We start from the raw sequence: 24,142 nt of genomic DNA on the forward strand, positions 1-24,142 counted from the left end.
CTTCTTCTTCTTCTTCGTGAGGATGATCGCGCGACGAACGATGGCGATGAAGATGACCACGATGGATGACCATGACGATGACCAATGGCGATAAACGAAAGGTATAATGCTGATGTGTTTGTTCGTTGTGTTCAACGAAGATTAATTTCTTCGTGTTTCGTTGATTTAGTCTCGACAAAATTACGAGGCAGGTGCTGAAATAAAATATAATTCGTATGTTGTAATATTTAAGATTTTCAATAAAAAAAACTTGACGAGAATTTTTTAATTGTAAAAGGAATCGAACGAAGAGGAAGAGCTCCAACGTCACGAGCAGAGTTATTAATTCGACGACTATTAGAACTAATAACGCAAACAAGGTAGTCTCGATTTTTTCGAGATTCGACGAGATACTCTGCGCCTTTGGTGGTAAGTTTTATGAATAATGATAGACGAGATAGATAGACGATGAAGAAGACGAATGAACTACGAAGAACAAGGCACGTACTAATACGCTTTAAGATGAGACTACTTAATTCTGAACACTTTCCAACTAAACGATTACTAATGAACGCAAAGATACTATTATTAATCGTTCTACTAATGATCCTTGTCTACTACGTTTTTTCTACTTCGTATCTCGACGTACCGTTCGTGATGTACTTAGCTCTATTTGGCGTATCATTTCTTCTGATGACGATCGAAACTCTCAAAATCAAAACAAGATTAGCTAAAAATTAAGTTGGAAAAAAAGAAGAACATTAATGACGCAACTTTGATGCGATGCTACGACCGCAAGGACCGCAAGAATAGAACGATGCGACCAAGTTCGCTATTATACAACATTTTATCTAAGTATGAATATTTTAATGAGACGAACTTTCGGTAGGCGCTGGCGCAGGTGGAGCTGCTGCTGGTGGTGCCGCTGCATCCGCTGGTGGAGCCGCTGCTGGTGGTGCTGCTGCATCCGCTGGGGGTGCAGCCGGTGGTGGTGCCGCTGCATCAGCTGGAGGAGCTGCCGCTGGCGTGGCTGCAGCATCCGCTGCTGGTGCCGGTGCTGGTGCTGCTGCTGCATCCGCAGGAGGAGGAGCTGCACCTTCGGCCGTTGGAGCCGGAGCCGGAGCCGGAGCCGGTGGTGCTCCTTCCGCTGGTGGGGCACCTAAATAAATCACTCGATTACTCTCGAAGGCTTCTCATAAATTATTCGAGTCGAAATTTCGATACCTTCGGCGGCAGGAGCTGGTGCAGGTGCACCTTCCGCGGGAGGCGCAGCTCCCTCGGCGGGGGTGGCTGCTGGTGGTGCACCTTCGGCTGGAGGTGCACCTTCGGTAGCTGGGGGTGCACCCTCGGCTGGTGCTGGAGCAGCTCCTTCAGCTGGTGCTGGAGCAGCTCCTTCAGCCGGTGGTGGGGCTGTTCCCTCGGCTGGCGGAGCACCTTCTATACGTCGAGAATCGTATCATCGTTTCGAATCGTATCATTTCGTTTTCTTTCAGATATAAATAAATATCAATACCGGCTGGGGGAGCAGCCGCCGGAGGAGCCGGTTCCGGTGCAGGTGCTGGTGCTGGTGCTGGTGCTGGTGGTTCAGCAGGCGGCGCTGGTGCTGGTTCGGGTGGTGGTGGTGCTGGTGCTGGTTCAGGCGCAGGGGCTGGAGCTGGAGCTGGTGTAGGTTCCTTGGGTGGAGGGGGTGGAGCTTCGGGTTCCTATATATATACAAGGTATACGTACTTTTCAAACCTAGTTTCCCTTTTTTTTCAACAGTTGATAAAACGATTCTATCGCGTTTCTTTGCTCTTCTACTTTACTGTACGACTACTGCAAATACGTCTACGTATTTTTACTTTACGATAATTACTTCTAATTTTATTTTGAATTCTTAAATAAATTACGTATCCTCCGCCAAAAAGGAAAATATTATTTTGATATTCTTATATCTTTCTTGTCAAATAATTTGTCATTCTCCTTTTACAGTCGTTATCGAAAATTTAAAAAAAATGTATTCATTAATTATTGTCACTGATCTTACCAAACAGGCTCGGGCTCGACGATCGACAAAACACATTAATTAGATCACAAATAAAGGTGTACAAAAATGTTGAAACATATAATTAATATAATTGATTATCCCCAGTCGAATATTCATACGTCTCTGGCACTTTCACTTTGTGTTATAATTCAGGTAAGAAATACACGTAGAAGGAAATCATTCATTTATTAACATAAAATGGTAAACGAATAATAGAAAAGAGCAGGAGAGATGATATAATGTGGAAATGGCTAATTGTTTTATTCCAATTAATTTCGTATTAATATTTTCAACGACGTTTATTATTCGACTGTATTATTCGGTCTTTCGATATTTGAGAAAAAGAAACTTTTACGATCATTCGAAACATAACGCATACGTATACTTACGATTACAAAAGGGGGATGGGGGGGTGGCTTGGTAACAATATGGGAGATTTCAAGAAAAGGGAGAGATATACAAGAAGGGTACAAAAAATGACAACGACACACACTCATTTTTGTAGTCAAGTATTTTGCTTTACAATAAACCTTAAATAATGATTCCCTTATTTTCTCGCAGCCATCTTTCGCCATTTAGCATTCAAGTCCCCACGTGTGTGTGTGTGTGTGTAATAGAATATAAATAATAAAAGTGCGTGAAAATCAATGGAAATGAATCTTAAACGAATGTGTACAATAATTAGAAAGGAATTAATTAGACAATTGAAGGATCGAATGTACATTGATTTTTGACAGAGGGACATCGATTGGTTATTAAAGAATTATCAATTACAAATTGTAGAACAAATATGAAAGATAGAGAAAAAAAAAAAAAAAAAAAAAGAAAATAATAAAGAAGAAACGAAAAATAAGGAGAACGGGGAAATTAATAAAATAATTATTTCGAGAACAACCGAGCCGTTTGTTATATGCTCTTAACGAATATAAAATATCCATTTGTGTGCCCGTAATTCGAGGAGAACGACACACGACTGCATGGATATTTTCTTTTATCGATCCATTTTGTTTCACGCCTCGACTTCTTCTTCCTTTACCTTCTTCTCCTCGCCCTTCTTAGACCAGTCAGGTTTTTTCTGTAAAATCAAGAGAGAAACTTCCGTTAAATGAAATATCCCAATGTCTTTGGAGAAAATGAACAAATATTTTTGCATGGTCAATTCTTCACACGTTCTGGCTTGGTTATTGTAATGGTGCCAAAGGGGTGAACGATCGCAAAAGCATAGTCAAACGAGAGAGGGGGGGCGGGGGCGGAGATAAATCGTCTTCGTGAACAATTTTTGTTCGTCATCTATTTACGAAAAAAAAAAAAAAGATAAAACGAGAAAAGTATAGAAGAAAAGATCCTAATCGAAAAATATCGCGACCTGTCTAACAATTTTCTTCGTCTTATTATTATTATTATTTTTCATCTTCTTCTTCTTCTTCTTCTCCTCCTCGAGAAAATGAAAAAAGAATCTCTGTGTAATTTCTAACTCCAAAAATGAAATGAAAAAATAACCAAAAAGCCGTGCATAGAGAAAAGAAAAAAAGAAAAAACTCTGACGCCATTTTGCTGCAAGGCTCGCGCGTTGCGAATTAGATTTTTAATTTGAAAATTTGTACGAACACAAAAATCAAATAGTAGTAGCAGCCAGAGACAAAATTAACGATCGACGAATTTCTAACGTTCATCTACCACAAAAATGAATACATTAATTTTCTCTCTTTTCGATCTAAATACACGCAAAATGTTGTTTTATTAATTAACAAAAAAAAGATTGAATAACAACGTGAAAAGAAAGTAAAGATATTACGTTGGAAGAGAAAAGAAAAGAAAAGAAAAGAAATGAAATGAAATGAAATGAAATGAAATGAAATAACGGAAAACGAAAAACTCTAAAAAGTTAGCAGCGTTGAAGCCAAATAAACATAAAGCTTTGTTTCTGTTCTTTTTTTTTTGCTTTTAAATTAATTTTTCTTTCTTTCGCTACTTTCTATCTTGATATTATTGTCGTTGTTCAGTTACATTCGATTACTCGTTTCATTCGTTCGTTCGTTCGTTCGATTACAGTTCATTCGCACGTTCGACTTTCATTCTCTACGAATTTCCTAAACGAGCATGCCGAACTTAACGATCGGCATTTTGAAAAATTTTACCTTATCTTTTGACGCGTTCTGCGAACATAATGCAAGAGCAATATCATTAGTATGAACAGACAACAGACACAAATAGATAGGAACGAAACAATGGACAATAAAAATGATTTCAAGCGTACGTTCGTTCGTTCGTTCGTTCGCGATTCGATTAATCGAGAATAGAATAAATGTAACGTGAAAATATAAAATAATAAATCATATCAAATCGTATCGCGAACGACGAGAAATGATCGTTCGGCATATCGATTTTTTTTTGTATAGAATAGAAAGTTGAAATAATTAATGAATTTAATTATGACAGAGGTGTATTTCTTTTTCAATATTTTCAATCCTTCCGTCGATAAATCGAACGATCATTGTACGAACGAAAAAGTAAAACATAACAAATGATCTATGCACTTTCAGCCTCGAAGCACGGCAGTCGAATAAATAATAGGCGATAAAGCCAATAACAAAAATGCGTCTTTTGCTTGAAACAATATTCTTTAGTCTCGCGTATATAAATATATTTATTTTTTTAGTCGAATCTGTTTTTTAACGAACAGTCGCGTTACTTCGATTCTTTCGTTCTATTTATTCTATTTTTGATTGTTTTTTTTTTTCTTATCTATTACTTTAATTAAAAACTCAAGTTGATATGAAATTTAAATTATACAAACGAAATTGAAACGAAATTCAAACGAAATTCAAACGATAGTTCGAAGTATGTAATATATTAGCGTCCGAACAAAATCAGATAATAATGCTAAACACTCGTCAGGCAAAATGAAATTAAATTAAATGCGTAATTGCGTTCGTATACGTGTATTTGTATATTCGTACGTATATCTAATTGTAAATATGTTTGTGCATATATAAAATATATTTGTTCGTATGCATGTTGGTTCGTGTGCATGTATAATGCAATAGAAATAAATATAAGAGAAAAAGAAAAATAGGGCAGGCATAATTATTTTTAGTGCGAGTAGAAGCGTTTCTGCCATATATTATCAACGAAAAAATGAGAAGAAAGTGTTCGAGCTTATAGATTGTTCTTTTTTTTTTTGTATTATTCAAATTTTAATTCAATTATTGTTTTATTTATTTATTTCAATCACTTTTTCTTTTTTTTCTTTTGTAAATTATACTCTGCAAGCCATTCTCACCTTTTTCGTCCGTTCTTTTAATTAATTCCTAAAACCTCATTTTTAACTTTTCGTATTCTTCTATGGCATTCTCACTCTGTTTTCGGTTATTTAATTTTATCATTCGACTGTTTCTTTTTTTATTTCATCGCGCGATCCTTTCTTGCGTGTTGGATAAACGTAATAATTAATCTCTACGACTATTTCTATATATAGAAATACACTTGATTAAAAAAGCAATAAATAAAAAAGTAACTCAATTCAACGATAGTGATCGAAAAGTACTTAAGTGGTAAGTAAAAAAGAAAAAAAGGGGAAAGTCCGCGAGCGTCTCGTAAAATATAAAATAAAATATAAAATAAAAAATAAAAAAAAACGAAAAAGGGAAAGAAGAAAAATGATGAAACGGTGCACCCCATCGATATATGGGAATAGATACGAATATGGTTGTATCTGTTTTTTTGATTCTTCCTTCATCACGCACGGGTACTCGATTTTTCGATCGTTTATTGAATCATCGACGCAGACCAATTTTCTTCTTCTCTACGTTTAAACGGAACCTTGATAAATTTTGATCGATCGATCGTAGGTTCATTCGTTCGTTCGTTCGTTCCCTTTCTCGAGAATTAAATTTCATTTACAAAATTCTACGAACGTTTTTGACACACTCCAACTATTTTATTATATCATATAACTTTGATTTATTTTTCCTTTTTAATCGAGAATAAAAAGAAATTTTCGGTTCTTTCGTATGCGAAAAAGAATTGACAACTCGTTATCGATCGTAGCTTTTAAATGGAATTCGAAAAATTTTCGACTACACATAATAATTCCGCGTTAAAATTCTACATTAAACGTTGTCCAAGCTCGAAATTCTCGTGGGAACAAAACTACTTCATTTTTTTTATTTATTTTATTTTTCCTTTATAATTTTTCAATTTATTCGTTTTCGTGGTTTTAAAACGAAATTCCACATTCGTTAATAAAATGAGGAAATCTAGAGGTTTTGATCGTTTAAAACGAGCATACACGTCTCAGTCTGTTATGTTTGTATGTATTGTAAGTAATTTAATTGTATTGTAACGTACGTATATGTATTCGAGCTGTTTCTCAATATATGTATATGTACATTATAGGATTATTTATATATATAACTATATATATATATGTGTGTGCATGTACGTTTCTTTCTTTCTTATGGTTTTTTTTTTCTTTCGTTAAATTAAATTATTAAATTCTCATTCGGCCCGTATTCGTAATCTATTTCTTCGTCTGCCATTCTGCTTTCTCGGACTTCTTGGGCTGTGAAGAACAACACAATTGCCTAGTCAACTATCTCTAAACTATTATTATACAACTATCATGATTATTATAAATAAAATACGAGACGATTGATTAAATCCAATATTACGTAGAAAAATTAGGGACAAAATTTCATATCGGAATGGAATATCGTCGTTGTCTCGACAAAATCAATCCTTCGGCCGAGAAAAATTTGCTTGGAGGGGGACATAAACAAAATTCAATTCATTTTTTTGCTTTTTCTTCTAACAAATAACAAAAAAACAATTCTACGTTCTACGATTACAAAAGAAGGAGAAAAAAGAAAAAAACTGGTCCACAAAATAAAGAAGAGAAAAAGCGAGCCGATTTTGATGACAATAGTGATCGAAAAAAAGAAACAAAACGTAGCTTTGCCTGTTTCTAAGCCAAAAACCAAAAAGAAAAAGTATACGATTATGATTTAAAAAAAAAAAAAGTAGTATCTTAGTTTATATTTTTTGTGCGTTTCTGCTTCATAGACGTTCCATTTTCTAGAAGTCCCAAAAAACAAAACGAAAAGGAGGCTGCTGTTGTCGTCGAAGGAGGAAGAATAAAAAATAATAAAAATAATGATCCTTCCCGTTTGTCGGCCAACAAACACAACCCCGCAAAAAAATCAGAGAAAAGATGTATCTTTCTCTTAATAAAATACATACACGTATAACACTAATCGCGTTGTAAACATAGATAAATCTAATCGATAACGATCTATCGTACCTCTTTATCCTCCTCCTCGAGAGTGAATTCCTTCTTCTTAACTTGTTTCAATTGATTACGGAAGTTGAATTCGGCTGCTTTCTTTTGAAGTTTAGCGAATTTGTTCTCGTATTTCGAAACCTTCTTCAGGGTTGGCTTCATGCTAACAATAAAAATAATCTAAATAAAACGATGACGAATAATTGTTGATTTCAGCGATTAAAAAAACAAATTTCATTTGAATGGGTTCAAATGGGTTCAAACAAATGTGATACTTACAATTTACCTCGAAGGTCATTCACCTGGCTGTTCAAGTCAGAGATCTATACCGCATTTGAGAAGACAACGATTAGTAATGCATTTATCAATGAGATCATTTCATTTAAATACATTGACGTGCACGTTTTTTTTTCATCATGCGTATTTATCGATGATGAATCGATACTGAAGCAAATAATAATGGACACACGTTATATCGACATATCAAAATTCTACGGTGAAATGATTTTTATCTCGAAAGACGATCGATTTTTCGTATTATCTTACACATCGAAACACTGTTTAATTTATATCTTATAATATTTGATATTTTTTCAACAATTTCTTCGATCGTCTTTCTATCGAGCGTGTAAAAAAAAGGACAACAAATTACACAAGAAGAATGAAATTTTGTTGACACACAATCATCCCCCATGCATCAGCGTTGTTCGTTTGATTCGGCGCATAGATAAACGGTAAGTAAAAAGATCAAAAAAAAGAAAAGAGATAGAAAGATAGGGGGGAAAAAGGGGGACGAGTAGGATATATAAGAAAAACACGCATGCGAATTGATTCGAGAGAATCAAGGGGTTGGGGGGAGGCGGGTTTAAAGCAATTTTTGATCGGAATGGAAATAGTTGAGAAAGAAAATATTTGTTTTGCGAGAAAAGTTTGCGAAGCGCAACGTAGTAGCATTGTAATCAAAAGGAAATTGTTCGTTGATCTCTTCGAAGATCGGGAGTAAGTTTAAGGGAAATAAAAAAAGCGTGATCAGCGAAAGATAAGGGGGTGGACTTGCTCTAAAAAAGCGACAGGCCGAAAAGGGAAAGGGTTGAAAGAATTTTTCTTTGCCGTTTCTCCAAGTGGAAACATTTCGAGTATGTGTGGGTGTGTCTTGTGCGTGTATCGGCTTTGCACATACAACAAATTGTCTATGCATTTTTAATATTTTATATTTTTATTTTTTATGATATAAAAATATACGTGTAGTATTTATATTTCAAACATACCGATTATTTATTGCAATATAAAATAATAAAAATGTTTAAACTATATTTTGATTATACAGCTAAGCCAATAATATGTATCTAAATAATATTTACTTATCGACGTTTTCCTAATGTATCCAAGATAATCTTCTATCTCTGGCGAAGTTTTTCATTCTAATTCTAAATTCGTCGTTCGATCATTGCCAATTATTATTCTCTTTGAAATAAAATTTTCAAAAAATAAAATAAAATAAAATAAAATAAAATACTCGATAGGAAAGCAGGTACTTGTGCTATTTATTCCATCATATAAATGTGATAAATTTATTAGGAATGATGTTAAAATAAATAACTTTGATATATATGTATATATAATTTGAAATAAAAAAAAAGTTATTTTCTGACAAACTTGATCACACGTATTACCACGTAACACGATTTTTCACTTTTATTTTCGACGCGAAAATAAAACAATAGTGTCGAGGAGATAGGATCCAAGGAAATAAATGAAAATTTGATAAAGAAAAGACAAGTTCGATCGCGAGAAGGCTGGTCTTGATCAGACCTTCTCTATTTCGGTTTAATCGACCGAGAAAATAGAAAAAAGGAAAAAAAATAGAAAAACTCCATCACACAATTGGTTCTTCGAATTTTACGAAGAACTTTTTTCTATTCCTCGTCGTGCATCCGTCGTGCAATAATTATCGAAATAAACGTGTCCGTGATCTTGCGAAATTCACGCAAAAACCGGGCCCATCGTTAGATCCATCGAAATTTCAATTCACTTTTCTCTTTACGATCAATAGAAAAAAAAAAAGAAAACGAAAAAGAGAAAAAAAACATTAATGCAAAAGAATGCGTCCCATTAAAATTACGTAGAAGAAAAAAAATAAATGTAGAAAAACATTTCGATAGATCTAAAAATATAAATATGCGTTGGGGATATTTGATTATTCGCGTTAAATAAAAATCGATCGAACGCAACATGGACAAAAAATTAGATAGACAAGAAAATATATATATAATATATACGTATATGTATATATCTTTGATGCGTGTGCTTGTGTGCGCAAAATCAAAATAAATCATTGTCCATAGTCATAATAATTCACGCGACACAATTATCATACCCCGCGAATAGGTCAATTATTTTCGCGTTTATTCTATTACATCAATATCACGTAACAACTAATGATAAAAAGCTGGCTGGCACAGTGCGGGGGAAGATAATTGGAAAGAGATCGAAATAAGACGATAGTTTCATAGGGGGTGGGTGAGATGGGGTGGGGGGGGCTGTCAGTAAAAGGGGTAGGTAAACGTCATAAAATATATGGGAGTTGCACGATCGTTGCCGCGCGATCCTGTTATTCGCATAATATCGTAGTATAGTATTATAAAATCTACAAAAAGAGGGAAATGAAAAAGGGAACAAAAAAGATTATGCAAAACTCGTCTCGCGGTTACGTAGATGTGTGCGTGTGTGAGTGTCGTGTATATCGCACCACCACCACCATCCTCTCGAGCCGGTCCGCCTTTGTGAGGAGAAAGAGAGTTAAAAGTGGGAGAGATGAGAAGTCAATTTTCAAACGCGTATTATATATTATAACATTTTTAAATTGATCTAAAAAAAAAATACAAAAAAAAATAAAAAGAAAACGATTAAGACAAATTGTATCGAACTTATTAAAAAAGCGTGACGTGTGGGGGGGGGGTGGAATTATAATCTACTTTATTTTTATTTTTTTTTGTATGCTTCTTGGGTTAAGGGTGGAAACAATGTACGATTATCTACTTGCGTAGATGAAAGAAAAAAAGAAAAAGAGAGAGAGAGAGAGAGAGAAGTAGGGTGTATAGGACGATATTAAACAAAGACGAGACTAATAAAAATTTATACGTGCGAAGCCCTCTAAACAAATTATCGAATATATTTCGTTAACGATAAAATATTATTATCGTTGTTTAGATTTTCCCTCGGCCCTTCTCCCCCGTTCCTGAACTTATCGCTCATCCTATTGTAATAAAAAAATAACTTGTTAAGTTCCTTTTTTTCGCGCGAGGAACATGAAGTGCCAGATTGATTGTTCACGGTATAGTAGTGGAATCGCGCGGCTAGAATCATGATTTGAATTCTTTTAAAAAGCAAGGAATAAAGAAGCTGCTAGCTGGCTGGTGGTTTTGCTCTAACAAAAGCCATGCATGCTCTCTCCTTTTCGAGAGCAAGAAAAAAGGGAAAGAACAGAGTGAGAGAGAGAGAGAGAGAGAGAGAAAAGAGAAGAAAGAGAGGGAGGTTTTAAATACTCCAGATATATAAATACATATATAATATATATGTAAGTATGTATGTATGTATGTACGTGTTTGTGTGTGTGTATATATATATATGTACCTATTCTAATTGTAAGCCCATTTTGCGTCAGCTTTCGAGTCTGCGAGCATAGAAGCGGAAAAGCAGAAAAAAGCTAAAGGCGAGTAAAGTGCATGTGTGCTGAGAGAGAGAGAGAGAGAGAGAGAGAGAGAGAGAAAGAGATGAAAGACACCCGGAAGAAGAAGCGACGGAAGGTCAGATGAAAACAATCTTTTTCCTACTTTTTTTTTTTCTCAACTCCTTCTCATCGTTGCACGATAATAAATGCTCTCCCACATACACGCACGCGCTCTCAACATATTATTTATAATTAAATAATTATTATTCGATCTTTTGTTTCTTTTTTTTTCCCCTTTGTGATTTTTCTTTCCGTTTCCTTATACTCTACGCGATGTGAATTATTAATTTTTTGCTAGAAAAAAAAAATGTTTTCTTTCTTTCTCTCATTGCTTGCTTGCTTGTTCGTTGTTAAGAATTTCTTCTGAATCTTCATTTCTCTTTTCACGATATTTTAATTATTCATCTATTTAGGAATCTCTAGTTATAGATCGATATTTTTTTTTATGTGTACGAGATTATATCGTACGTACGATCAACGGTATTTATCATTTGAGATATCTCTGCTTTTTTCTTTTTTCCCCCCCCACAGAAAGAATATGAAATTATTCGATAAAAATATATTTTGTCCCTTTTCCGTTTTTTCTATGTTCGATAGATAGAAAGTTAGTAAAAAGCTCGGTAAGCCTATTTTCAAATAAACTATATATGGATTTAGATCTTATTCGATTAAATCCAGAACAAAAAATAGAAAGATAGATAGATAGATAGATAGATAGATAGATAGATGAACAAACGGACGGACAAACAAATATAGATAAATAGATAGTTTAAAATTTTCGCAAAATTTAATGAAAATCGTTTGCCGAATCATCGAGAAAAGAAAAATGCGAAAGATTTGTCGAGATATAAATGTAAGAAATGGATAAAAATATATATTAAAAAAAGAGAAAAAAAAAAAAGATACATTTCAACGAGATAGAAAGTTCATTGTCACGGCACTTCATATCCACGACGACAAAAGGTTCGAGATTTAGTTTTTTGATCGAGGATTTAAACAAAACACAAAAAACGTGAATTACGGAGGGCTTCGTCGTCCGAATGAAAACGCGACCAAAAGATCGTACGTCGACAATCAAATTAAAAAAAACATTCAAATTACGATAATATATTCGTATATTATCGAATTATACGAGCAACAAAAAAAAATGAGAAGACGAAGAGATAAAAAGGAGAACGGAAAATATATATATATATTAATATATATTCGTGTGTATGTGTGTACGTGTAGAGAGAAAGAGAAAGAGAGAAAGAAAAAGATAGAAAAAGTTAAGAAAATTTAAGAGAAATATGGGATTGTAAAATTACACGAGATAGAAAGATATCTATCGAGAAATATAATTGGACGTAATTATTACGAACTTAATTCCCGGAAATTCCCTTCTTTTTTTTTTTTTTTTTTATTCATTTTTCGAAAAAATTCAAACGTCGTGAAAAAAGATAATGAACGGCCCAGAGAAAGAGAGAGAAAAAAGTCATTGCAATATTTCTCGTGAAGATAGACGAATAGATAAAAAGATAGAAAGATAGATAGATGGAAGAAAGTTAAAGAGAGATAGAGATAGAAATAGAAAAAGAGAGAGTGAGAGAGAGAGAGAACGTTTGAAAATAAAAAGCGAGACAAGGAAATTAATCAGAGGGGGTGGACTGTTTATGGCAAAGTTTGTTTCTTTTTGTTTTTTTTTGTTTCAAATAATCGATCTTCTCTCTCCTCTCTCATTTTGTAGTCGTCGATTGTATTGGATTTTCAAAGTGACGTTATTTTTTTTGTTTTTAAATGGAAATTCGTCTTCTCGCGTTGTTCGACGTATCGTCGTTGGGTGCTCGTTTATTTTCCTGTACCTCGTAGTCCCTTTTCCGAACTTCACGCTCCAAATCCCACTTCTGACCCTCACAAAGGTAGACGCGGTCGTAATACATTTGGCAAATCTTCTTCAATTCCACTATAAAGAATACGGGAGAGTTTTCAGAGACATCTTTCAAAATGTCGATTTCTATCGGACGAGTTTTGGGGTTTGACAATGGCGACATTTTTTTTGTGAATTTTTTTCTTTGTTCGTTTGATCGTTGATGGGATGGATATGAACGTATGTGTGAAAGAGAGAGAGAAAGAGAGAGAGAGAGAGAAGAATGAGAGAGAAAGAGAGAGGGAGAAGAAGAAGTCTTAGAAAAAAAATATTTAAATCTTTTTTCTTTCCCTTAAACATATTATTTTGTTGTTGTTATTGTTGTTGTTGTTGTCGTTATTCCTCTTCTCTTTTTCCACGAGAATCCAACGCGTATGCGTGTAATATTTTTCTCGCAAACAAGTAAATCCGGATTTGACGTTTACGAAGGTGTTACCACAAAACAACGAACAGATAACACACGACTGTTCTGAAATCTCTCCTTTCGTTATAATGTTAATTACATTAGAAAGGAAAACAAACAAAATTAAAAAAAAAGGAAAGAAAAGAAAAAAAAAATGATCGAATATATTCCGACGATATGAAAAGAAATTGTAAAAATATTAATCTTTTTCGCGAAATAAAATGAATATATTTGGATATTACACGGATAATGAAAACGGAAGAGGTTTGGAATGATTTGAGGAAAGAATGATTGATTAATTGATCGATCGATTTCGATAAAGAGAAAGAGAGAGAGTGAGAGAGAGAGAGTGAGAGAGTGAGAGAGAAAGAAAGTGATAGAATACAGAAAGTATAAAGATGCGAGACAATTTGTGGAATGATCGTGCGAAGGATTATTAAATTGTCTCTTATGGGAATAATATCGTCGTCTGGATTGCTTAGACATCAGCACCGATCTATTTTTATTATTTACCTCGAATTGTTTTATTCTAATTTGTCTCTCGAGGTCGTACTTATCGCCCTCGAGCGCGTATACTTTTTGCCAATAGTCAGCACAGATCGTCTGGAGCTCGGCTAAAAGAATAAAAATTTACCAGAAAAAAAGGGAAACGTTTGTGAGGGATTGGCAAAAAAAAAAATGAAAAAAAAGAAAAAGAGAAAGAAAAGAAAAATGAATAGTTTCGTGTTAAACCAATGGGATCGGATACTTTGGCCGTTTCGTTTTTCAATGAGACACCTTCGATAGATAAAAAGAAAATTAATAAGAAATAAACTTCTTCTCTTTCTTCTTATTATTATTATTATTATTATTATTATTATTATTATTATTCGTTTTAATTCCTTTCTTTCCTATCGAATCGTATCGTTTTTTTAGAAATTTCATTCCGTTTGATACTTTTCGTTTCTAATCGATAGCAACGATTATAATTCCTCGTAGAAATAAATCTAACGCGTAAGTTTATTCCATTTTTTGAGATGTAAATGTTGAGATATATATATAAAAGAAAGAAAGAAAGGTTTGTTAAAAGAAATAAAGAAAAAGATGAACGTGCGAATATTTGCTGCATATAAAAGCGATGCTAGAAATAGTAAATGTAACGATCGGATAGACAAGGGAAAATAAGTTAGGATGAAAGGCTTTCTTTGTTTTTTTTGTTGTTGTTGGTTTTTTTGTTTTGTGGAAGCGAACGAGCTCGCACAAAAAAATCGCGCAAAATACCTGAGCAAAAAATCGAGGTGATAGCATCAAAACCAATACTCTTAGATACTAAAATACTTTCTTTTTCTTCTTTTTTTTCTTTTTCGTGTATCCATGTGATTAGCGTTTACGTTAACCCTTAAACGAATCTTACGAGTATAATTTTAGCCCCAATACATTTTTTTTATTTCTAATCACTGCAAACGCTACGCGATAATAATTACGTGTTTTTAATCGCATTCGTTTCATAAGATTACGTTTTTTTTTTATCCAGCTAAAATCACACTCGCTTGTCAACGTTTTAAGGGTTAAATTTGTACGTTAAGTGAAAAAGAAAGAAAGAAAAAAAACTGAACGTTCTACGATGCGAATAACCCGACTACCATACGCTCAAAAATTACCTACTTATTTTTTTAACTATTCATAATTACTCGTTCGTATTAGAAAGTTGCTCTTACAGCTTTTACGGTGTTAGAGTTACCTGCTTTCTACTCAACCGACCAAAAACTTGCTTTTATTACTATTAATATTATTATTATTATTATTATTATTATTATTATTAATATTATTATTAATATTATTGCGCTCGAACAGGCTGCGAGAATCTAATGTTACGCATTTACACGCGTATATAGGATCAATATTATAAATACATCGTTATCAATCCAAAATCCATAGGCCGAACCAGCTAAAAAAATCTTTTGCGCGAGACCAAAATCAAGAAGAAAAGAAAAGAAAAAAAAAAAAGAAATTAAATCGATTACTGGCTTTATTATTTATTATTTTTTTTTTATTTTTCTTTTTTTCACGTTTACGACGATGCGCTGCAAACTAAATCATCGACGAGAGAAACGATCATTTTTGTTTAACGAGTGAATAAAAATAATAATAAATACATTTCGAAAATACTTGGAGAAATGAGAATCGATTAAAAAAAAAGAAAAAAGAAATCTGTTTTTTAATTTGCAACGCCCCGTACGTGTCTTTCTCTCTCTGTATTTAGAAAAAGTGTCGACCTCAAAATCCTTCTTGGCAACTTCGTATTCAAGGTCGTACTTCTCCCCCTCGAGAACGTTGATCCTCTTATGATACTGGATCAGTATGGACTTGACGTTGGCTGTCAAAATTCGAAGATCATCTTGAGAATCATAATTCCATCAAAAAGACGACCTTTGTTTTTTCCTTCTTTTTCTATTTTTTCTTTTGTTTGTTTTTATTTTTTTCTTTCGTTCGATCGTTCGATCTTCGATTTTTAAATAATTCTTAGCGAGTTGATTTCGTCGACGAAGTTTATACCATTTTAATACCAAGATAAAAAAAACCAAAAGAGAAAAGAGGACTCGATTTATTTGGCCGGTGGGAGGGGCAGGGGGAGGAGGATGGGGAGGGGAAGAGATATTTGCGGGATGTAAATGTTGTTTTTTTTTTTGGCGAAGATTTAAATGTTACGATTAGAAAAAAACTCTAAAATCGTAGGTAAAAGTCAATTTTGTTTGAGATAACGATGTTAGATATGTGCTACGTATACAGGGTGAATCCAAATTTTTCTTCTATTATGTTTTTTAACAAATTTGAAAATATGAAAACAAATTTTTACATTAGGAAACACGTAAATGATATTTGAGATCGCGTGGACAAAATTTGCCGACCCATCCCCGCGTACGCAGCAGACATATTGAGATAAATCAATCTTTGTATATTTGTTGGAAGAATTCGTTTGTCAATTCTAATACTTCATTGCAAGATTCTGTTTTTTAATTTTTTTTTTTTTTTTAATAATTATCAAACAAACAACAGCATTTAATATGAAAAAATCGACGTCACATAAATGTATCCTGAGCCAGGAGGCAGGCATTCGTGAGAAATAGGATAAAAAACGATGACAAAATAAGATAAAAAGATAAGGCACAAGGATATCTCGCGAGCACATAAATAATTGCTTAATTTGCATAAAGAAGGACAAAATGCAAATAGAAAAAGAATGTGGAGACAAGTGAGATGCCGTTGCAGTTAAATAAAAAATTTCTTTTTTTTTTTTATTGTCTATTTTTGTTCTGGTGCGTTTGGCCAAAGAGAAGACAGAGAGAGAGAGAGAGAGAGAGAAAGATAGATAGAGATAGAAAGAGAGCGATAGGAAAACAAGAGAGAGAAAGAGAAAGAGACAGAGAGAGAGAGAGAGAGAGAAAGAGATAAATATTGAAATCGTAGCGATAGAAATGCGAAGCTCGTGTCCCGATGCCCGGTCGCCGAATATGCGCAAAATCCAAACTTTCCTCTCCTATGCAATTACATCATTTTTTTTTTTTGGCTTCATCTATGCACTTGAAAATTGATAATCGGACGCAATTAACTTTCTACGTAGCAGCAAAAATTTTCTATAAACGACATCTTATATGCGATTACAGTAAAAAGTAAAAAAAAAAAAAAACAAAAGCTCGACTCGAAGTAAAAATGAACAAAAAAAATAAAATAGTATCGTACGGGGGTGGGGGGAAAAATTCTGGGGGATAATTTTCTCACTCTAGCGTCAAAGTGTAAGAAGGAAAATTTCATTGACGATAATATATTGATAAAAAGCCCTGATCGTTAAAATAATACAAAATAAAATAATAAAATGCGCAACCGGGCAAGAGCACTGCATTAATATGTAATATAAAAAAGTTGCAACAACATTGAGCGGTCATTATTTGATAACGTTATTATTATAGTAAATGCTCGTTATTTGGACTAGTCGCCCGTACTCTTGTGTGCTATTCTCTCAGAAGTACCTCGTAATCCTTCTTCTTAACGACATACTCAAGGTCGAATTTTTGATCCTCCAATGCTGTGATCCTATTGTGGTACTCGCGTAGCACACGTTTCACTGTGTCTGTGTGAGAGTTAATTAGAGAAGATATAAAGACAAGAGTTTGTGACTTTTAATCAAACCGACAACCGTCCGAGTCTTTTTTTTCCCATTTTAAAGTTCATCATCGTCATCGTCATCATCATCGTCATCATCATACGTCAATCAACGCGCGTTCGGTATACCTTGGTATTCGCGTTTATGCGATAATGTTGAATTCAAAATAATGATATGCGCAAGCGGAATGGGTTCGATAATTATTCGTAATATTTTTTTCTACGTGTCAAAGTTACGGGAAAAAAGGGTGGTAAGGATAAATGGACAAAAATTAGGTCGCTTGGAAATAATAATAATTAATCGATGATCATTACCTAATAAACAAAAATCTATGAGCAGATGCAACGATTAATATTGCATCGAAAAAATACGATACGTCCAAATATCTATACAAAAAAGAATATTTTCCCTTCTATCGTAAGATTTGTGTCACGGAATATTGCATCCCCCAAAAAAAATCCAAACCGATCTCATTTATGAACAATGAGATTTCGTAAATCAATATTACTAAGAGAGATGCGAACGGCTATTAGGACGAAAAATCAATTAGAAATGATTTTCCTTCGGTTAAATAACTTTGGATAGAGAAATGTTTGTTCTTCCAAAGAATTCAAATGACGAATGTGCATTGATAAAATAATACGATTTCCGATGATACGATATCGGAGCTGAGATTGTTCGCGAATGATATATAAAGAAAAAAGTAACATGACAAAAAATAATAAGAAAGGATCGGTGATAGGGTAAAATACCTTCGTTAGCATCGTCGACGTTTCTTGGTTTTCCACAACGTTCTTCGATGATACGCCTCCTTTCCGCTGCTTTTCTTTCCTGCTCCTTTTTTAATTCTTCCGCAGCTTTTTTACGCAACAAGAGCTGTCGAAATAATAATAATAATAATAATAAGAATACTTGGAAAACACGAACTAATGATATTAGGGATAATTAATAAAATGAATTAATAAATAATAATAAAAAAAAATATACGAACCCTGAGTTTCTTCTTCCTGTCAGGGGTCATGAAACCTTTCTTAGCTTTCTTAGCTTTGGAAGCCTCTTCGAGGCGGGCTCGGACCTCAGCCCTTTTCCTATCGGTCTCCGCCTGTTTCCTCTTCTTTTCCTGCATTAATCGTGTAAACACCGTTCTTTAAATACTCTGCTGATTCTAACGATTTGAAATCGGCACCGTATGGTAACCATTCAGTTCAACAACTGATCTCGAAACAACCGGATCTTTTTAATTGATGAAATCAAAATACGAATATTACGTAAATGATTATTAAAAGCAATGATTCGTTTCTTTTTTTTCTCTCTCATCGATGAAAATATCTAATCGTGTTAGTTATTTATCTAAACAGCAAAGTATCCAAATTGGATCAAAAAATATTCTCGATTGAATTAAAAAAAAAAAAAATGTGTTAAATGGAAAATATATAAATGAAAAGTTTCATTTAAACAATTGTAATTTATGAGTCGGAATATGATAACTGATAGTTTAGTCGAAGCTTCCGAAGGGATATTTTTCCATCGAAGATAATTTCATAATACTTTGAAAGTGTTCCATCTCTCTTACGTACATCCTCGAGACGCTTCCTCTGTAAAAAAAGAATAAAAAAGGAAAGAATATTAAAAGAAAATTCTAATGTACGACGAAGTATGACAAATCTTGTGTAAAACAGCTTGAGCGAGGCAACGTACATTGTTTTTGTTTTTTTTTTTGCGTTAATTTCAGTCGACTATACAAGGTGTAATATTTTCGAAAGATTTTGTTTATCTTTTAAAAAGCGAACAACTTCTTTAGGAGCGCACACTTTTATTATACACAAGGTGGAAGTATTTTTATCGGATTACGGTTTAACGTGTCGTAACAGCAAGATAATTCTTTTTCCAATGTTACGAGAAAAATAAAAAGATATTCGGGTGTTCCGATTGAAATACTTCACCCAGTATATGTATTATATATTTTGTTTGAATTATTCGTTTCTTTCTTTTTTTTTTTTTTTTCATTTACAAATTTATTGCAATTAATTAAAGCTCAAGGTTCGAACACAGCGTGTAAAATAAAGCGAATGACGAGACAACGTTTATACAATATACGTCCCTTTTTTTCTTTTTTTGTTTTTTAAAAGCACAAATAAATAACAGAGCATGCAAGAATAATGTTTCTTCGTTTTTTTTTTGTTTGCTGCATGAACATTTGCATTCGTACGTGCGAGCATCGTGTCTACTTTACCAATAGCTCTCTGCATTTCCGTCCTTGTCTATCGACGATATTTGCATTCGGATTTGCGATTTTTTTTCTATCTGTACTATTGTTTTTTTTTTTTTTTTTTATTTGTCGTTGTATATTTTTAATGATCGTTTCGAGAAAATAGAAACGATTAGAGGGGGGAAGATAAAAACAAAATAGGGGACTGAAGCTCGAAAATACCGATAAGAAAAATCGATACTTCGTTTGTAAAAAAAAAAAAAAAAAGAACAACCAACAGCAAGAACAAAAAATAAACTGTCCTTTGTGCGAGAACGTCGAAAATAAAAAAGATAAAAAAGTTTCCAATAGGAAGACTCGAGGGTAGCAAACTCGTAAACGTTTGTCGTTTAGATGTGTGTTTCTACAAAAATAAAAATATATATAGAGGAATAAAAAAACCACCTGGGCGGAGAGGGGGATGAAAAAAGAAAAAGAAACGAGACTCGGTCTGTTCGAAGCCTCGAGAAAAACCGGTTGAAAAAGTATTATTTTCTTTTTCTAATTTTAAATAGATTATTATGCATCAAAATACGACACACACTGAAATATGTAATTTTGATACTATTCTAACAAAAATAGTATAAAATTCATTTCTATTGTATTTCTCATGTTTAATGCATAATAAACTCGTATATATCCCAGTCCGCAAAAATGTCAAACATCTAATTCTAATAGGTGAACAAATAGAAGAACAAGCACAAAAAAGACACACATAAATCCGTACCTTTCAATTTGTAATTCATACTAGGATCCGAAACCGAAAAAGGGTTTTTTTTGGGATCGCCAGTGACGAAAGTTCCATAATTAGATGTAGAAACGTGATCCACGATGAATAATGAAAAGAAAACAAAATTATAATTGACGATCAAACGATAATAATAATAATAATAATAATTAAAAATGCAATTGCAAAAAATATGATTTCGATACTCACCTAACCTCATCGTCCGCCATGTTGGTGCCTGCTTCTTACGCGCGTCTACCTAAAAATAAAAAACAAAATAAAAAAAATTACGTAAATAACGTAACTCATAGATATACGTGTTAAATAAATTTTGCATCGAATATAAAAATAACGGAGAGAAAATAAAAAAAGAATAAAAATGTCGTTCAATTGGAAAATTGTCAAAATACCAGCAATATTCGCGTGGATGACATTTTGGATATTTGCAATGGTCATAATAATATTCCATAAGCCTATATTTTTCCGTTTATCTCACGAAGCAAGAAACTTCATCGCGGATGGGGTATAGAATATCGAAAGAGTAAAAATAGATCTCGAGCACCCCCACTTTTCGAAAGGTCTCGTAACGTTGAGTCGGTTTGGCTACGTCGGTATATCAGGGCGATCCAAATTTGGATCCAACATGCTGCTGCAGATTGCTCTCTCTCTCTCTCAATTCTCCCCTCTCTCTCAATACACATCGTTTTACACGCAAGATCCAACATCGAAGAGAAAAAACTCGATCTTCTCCGAGAAGATATTTTTGAATGATATTACGATTATACGTGAGATCATTTCCAATGTTTACCATTATATTATTTTCATTTTAAAATAATTTAATCTACATTTAAAATGACCCAACTTATTGTCCTTCGATTTTTCATTAATTTTTAATAAATGTATAAAAATGCAAAGAAAAACATAATAATAGAATGGTAGACGTTTGATAAAATAGTCGAGACGGGGTGAGAAATAAATATAGTTGAGAGTATAATAATAGTTTAGAAATAAAGGGGGAAATTTATGCGTTCAAACTTTGCCCTATAGTATTGTCAGATTTATTCTTATTCGTAAACTTTCCTATACGTGTATATTACTCGTACATTAGTACCGTTAGATTTTCGCAGACTCTCGGTCATTTATATTCGTAAAAGAGTGTGCAAGATTTCTCTCCATCTCATTCTCTCTCTCTCTCTCTCTCTCTTTCTCTCTCTTGCCAAGTATAGATTCTCATCTCATTCCTAAGCTATTCTAAGCTCGCAACGAACCAACGAGAAATTACAACTAGACTCAGTATTCTTCCTATCTACGTGTATTCTAACATCCCCGAGGTAAAATATATAGTAAGATAAAAAGAGAAAGAGAAATCTATCGCTATTGTAAAAATAGAAATAATATTCTACTTCTTTTTATTCGCGTCTTCATTTCTATTTTTATTTTCCCCCGTTGCGTACAACGATTTACGAGTTTTCATCAAAATAATAATAATAATAATAATAAAAAAAATAAAAAGAAGGAAAAACATTCATCGAGTTTATCTTTTCGATATCTTCCAACAGGTACGATGAAAAAAAAAAAACAAAACAACAAAAAAAAATAAATAAAAAGTATCAAAAGCGAAATAAAAAAGAAGAAAGTAAAATAATCTCTGAGAGAGCATTTATGTATATTTAATAAAGAATAATTCACTTAACAACGAAGATACACTATATTAAAATGACGTATATAACATGAAACAAAGTATCCTAATCTCTCTGAGTTCACCCAAACACGCCATACCCTTTTATACCATTTATAGTATGGGTCCGTAAAAAAAATCTTCAATACCAACATAAAATAACGATGATGATATATATATATATAGATTAAAGCATGCGATATCACCTTTCACTGACACTCGAAACAACGAAGATAAATGTCGTTTGAAAATGATAGATAAGCGCGCATACAAGCTATAAGGGGGTTTTTTTGTTTGTTTCCCCCTCCCCTCCGTTATTATTCGAAGAAATATAAAATACTTTGTTTCTCGCGTAAGAAGAAAAAGAGAGAAAAAGGTAGGAAAAGTACAAAAAAAGAAAAAAAACTGAAGAAGCTGCTTACCTTGATAAGAACTAGCTGGCTTTCGGACTAGCCAACCGAACGTTAGGCAGCTGACTGTGCCTTTCTTGCGTGCCTTCCTCGCGTGCCTTCTTCTCGGCACGTTCACGTGGTCCTTCTAACGACCAATGAAAAGCCTTCCTCGTACCAAGGTAAACATTTTTAGACGAGGAGCTCCGCTTCTGTGCTCGTCGCCAAAAATAAATTCCAAAGTGAAAACGGAGCTGGGTCTTCCTCCTCCTCCTCCCGATCGACGTTTGCACGATCGACGGTTCTCTTCGATCGATCGTTTTCCTGCCCCTTTCGATATTTAATATGTTTACATATATTTTTCTATGCGTGTATGTGTGTGTGTGTCTATGATTCATACGACGTTTTTGTCAATTGATTCGCAAATACGAATATATGCAATGTTACGTATATTTAGATATATGTAATATATGCATAATAATAATAATAATAATATATATTGTTATACGCAGCTAAAATAATGATAATGATAATGATAATGATATGCGTAATTACAGTAATAATACTAGATATAGTACTGTAATAACAATGTAATTTAATGTAAAATTATAATATTAATGTTGCAGACAAATTGATGAAAATTTTCACGAGTCTAGGAATCAAAATCATTAGACGCGAAAAAGATATTATTAATCTATTCGTTAAGAATTTATTCGAGTGGGGCAGGTGCTTGGCACTAAACGCGTAAAAGCTGATGAAAACGTTGACGCCTAAACGCACTCTCGTAAAGTTCTAACTCATTTTCAATTTAAATCCAGAATTCAACGGAAACGAATATCATATTTAGAAATCGTTCGAGTACGTTAAGTAATCGATATTATCGACAAAATAATATCAACGTTCATTTATTCGTTTAACGATTATATTGAAATATTACTTAATAACTAATTGTTCGTAAAGTAAACGTTTTAAATATAATAATAAGAAAATTTGATTGTATGCGTGTTGTTATAATTAAAGAAAAATTTGGCTGCAAATAAAATCGCAAGCATCGTTTAAGTAGTAACTACCTCTACTGGCCGGACAAAGTAGTACGCGTCACCGATTAGTGACCGGGCAAGTAGTAAAAGCAGTTAAAACAGACAACGGTCGGTAAAAAGTAAAGGCAGTTTCACTGGTATAACATTTCCCTCGAAAGATGGCGAAACTTTTGAAAATTGATTTACAGACATTGCATTCTTATATCTTTAAACATTCATAAATTTATTTTAATTTTGTTATATATGAATGAATTAGAACTGGGTCCAATCATAATACTTATTCCATATTAAATAATGTTAATTAAAATTAGAAAATAATATAATTAATAATAATTCCTAAAAATGGAGACTTACATATATATATACAAATACACAGACCTAAACGTATGCATATGTTAAATGTTTATAAAAAACCCTATGCATAAAAAAAAAAGCACGTGAAACTTCTTATGTTTTAAATATTAGCAACTTACTTGAATTATTAGATTATTTTTCTTGCTGCACATTTTCCTGACACCATAAAAAAGAAGTGGGATGATGGCGAACGTCTTTTTAAAACTTATTTAATTATTTACGAATAAATTCTTAAGCGGA

The 24,142-nt window shown here is 33.2% G+C and overlaps 3 protein-coding genes across 14 annotated transcripts; 1 reads left to right on the top strand and 2 right to left on the bottom strand.

The window, feature by feature from the left end:
* The first annotated feature begins 84 nt into the window (after positions 1-84).
* LOC122523306 (glycine-rich cell wall structural protein-like) lies at positions 85-1,146 on the top strand. Its single transcript, XM_043644978.1, has 3 exons — positions 85-101; positions 278-408; positions 869-1,146. Exons 1-3 carry the CDS (start codon positions 85-87, stop codon positions 1,144-1,146), a joined length of 426 nt encoding a protein of 141 aa, XP_043500913.1.
* Positions 1,068-2,580, bottom strand: LOC122523307 (skin secretory protein xP2-like). The gene is made up of 3 exons (XM_043644979.1): positions 2,536-2,580; positions 1,493-1,682; positions 1,068-1,416 (listed from the first exon to the last, which is right to left on the bottom strand). Exons 1-3 carry the CDS (start codon positions 2,578-2,580, stop codon positions 1,148-1,150), a joined length of 504 nt encoding a protein of 167 aa, XP_043500914.1. The 3' UTR covers positions 1,068-1,147.
* On the bottom strand, positions 2,499-22,652 carry LOC122522838 (troponin I). Of its 12 annotated transcripts, none has more exons than XM_043644159.1 (9): positions 22,542-22,651; positions 20,657-20,700; positions 19,044-19,061; positions 18,458-18,586; positions 18,219-18,342; positions 15,581-15,681; positions 7,566-7,609; positions 7,308-7,449; positions 2,499-3,080 (listed from the first exon to the last, which is right to left on the bottom strand). In XM_043644159.1, the coding sequence occupies exons 2-9, from the start codon at positions 20,669-20,671 to the stop codon at positions 3,015-3,017; spliced, it is 639 nt and encodes a 212-aa protein (XP_043500094.1). In that variant the 5' UTR covers positions 20,672-20,700; positions 22,542-22,651; the 3' UTR covers positions 2,499-3,014. The 12 variants fall into 12 exon arrangements, with proteins under 12 accessions (XP_043500094.1, XP_043500092.1, XP_043500090.1 ...); XM_043644157.1 differs by lacking the exon at positions 15,581-15,681 and adding an exon at positions 13,839-13,939 and having other exon boundaries at positions 22,542-22,648; XM_043644155.1 differs by lacking the exon at positions 15,581-15,681 and adding an exon at positions 12,858-12,958 and having other exon boundaries at positions 22,542-22,645.
* Positions 22,653-24,142: the final 1,490 nt, after the last annotated feature.

Source organism: Polistes fuscatus, unplaced genomic scaffold (genome assembly GCF_010416935.1).
Source record: "Polistes fuscatus isolate 324 unplaced genomic scaffold, CU_Pfus_HIC Scaffold6, whole genome shotgun sequence".
NCBI classification, from domain to species: domain Eukaryota; kingdom Metazoa; phylum Arthropoda; class Insecta; order Hymenoptera; family Vespidae; genus Polistes; species Polistes fuscatus.

What these genes read in the sequence shown, in the direction of transcription:
- LOC122523306 (XM_043644978.1), top strand. An exon ending in GATACTCTGCGCCTTTGGTG is followed by an intron (nt 409 to 868) that starts GTAAGTTTTATG and finishes AACTTTCGGTAG; the next exon opens with GCGCTGGCGCAGGTGGAGCT.
- LOC122523307 (XM_043644979.1), bottom strand. Translation starts at nt 2,580, where the DNA reads ATGGCGAAAGATGGCTGCGAGAAAATAAGGGAATCATTATTTAAG. An exon ending in TAAGGGAATCATTATTTAAG is followed by an intron (nt 1,683 to 2,535) that starts GTTTATTGTAAA and finishes GTATATATATAG; the next exon opens with GAACCCGAAGCTCCACCCCC. An exon ending in GGCGGCTGCTCCCCCAGCCG is followed by an intron (nt 1,417 to 1,492) that starts GTATTGATATTT and finishes CTCGACGTATAG; the next exon opens with AAGGTGCTCCGCCAGCCGAG.
- LOC122522838 (XM_043644159.1), bottom strand. An exon ending in CGTCGACGATGCTAACGAAG is followed by an intron (nt 15,682 to 18,218) that starts GTATTTTACCCT and finishes GAATTTTGACAG; the next exon opens with CCAACGTCAAGTCCATACTG. An exon ending in TTGCCAAGAAGGATTTTGAG is followed by an intron (nt 7,610 to 15,580) that starts GTCGACACTTTT and finishes AATGCGGTATAG; the next exon opens with ATCTCTGACTTGAACAGCCA.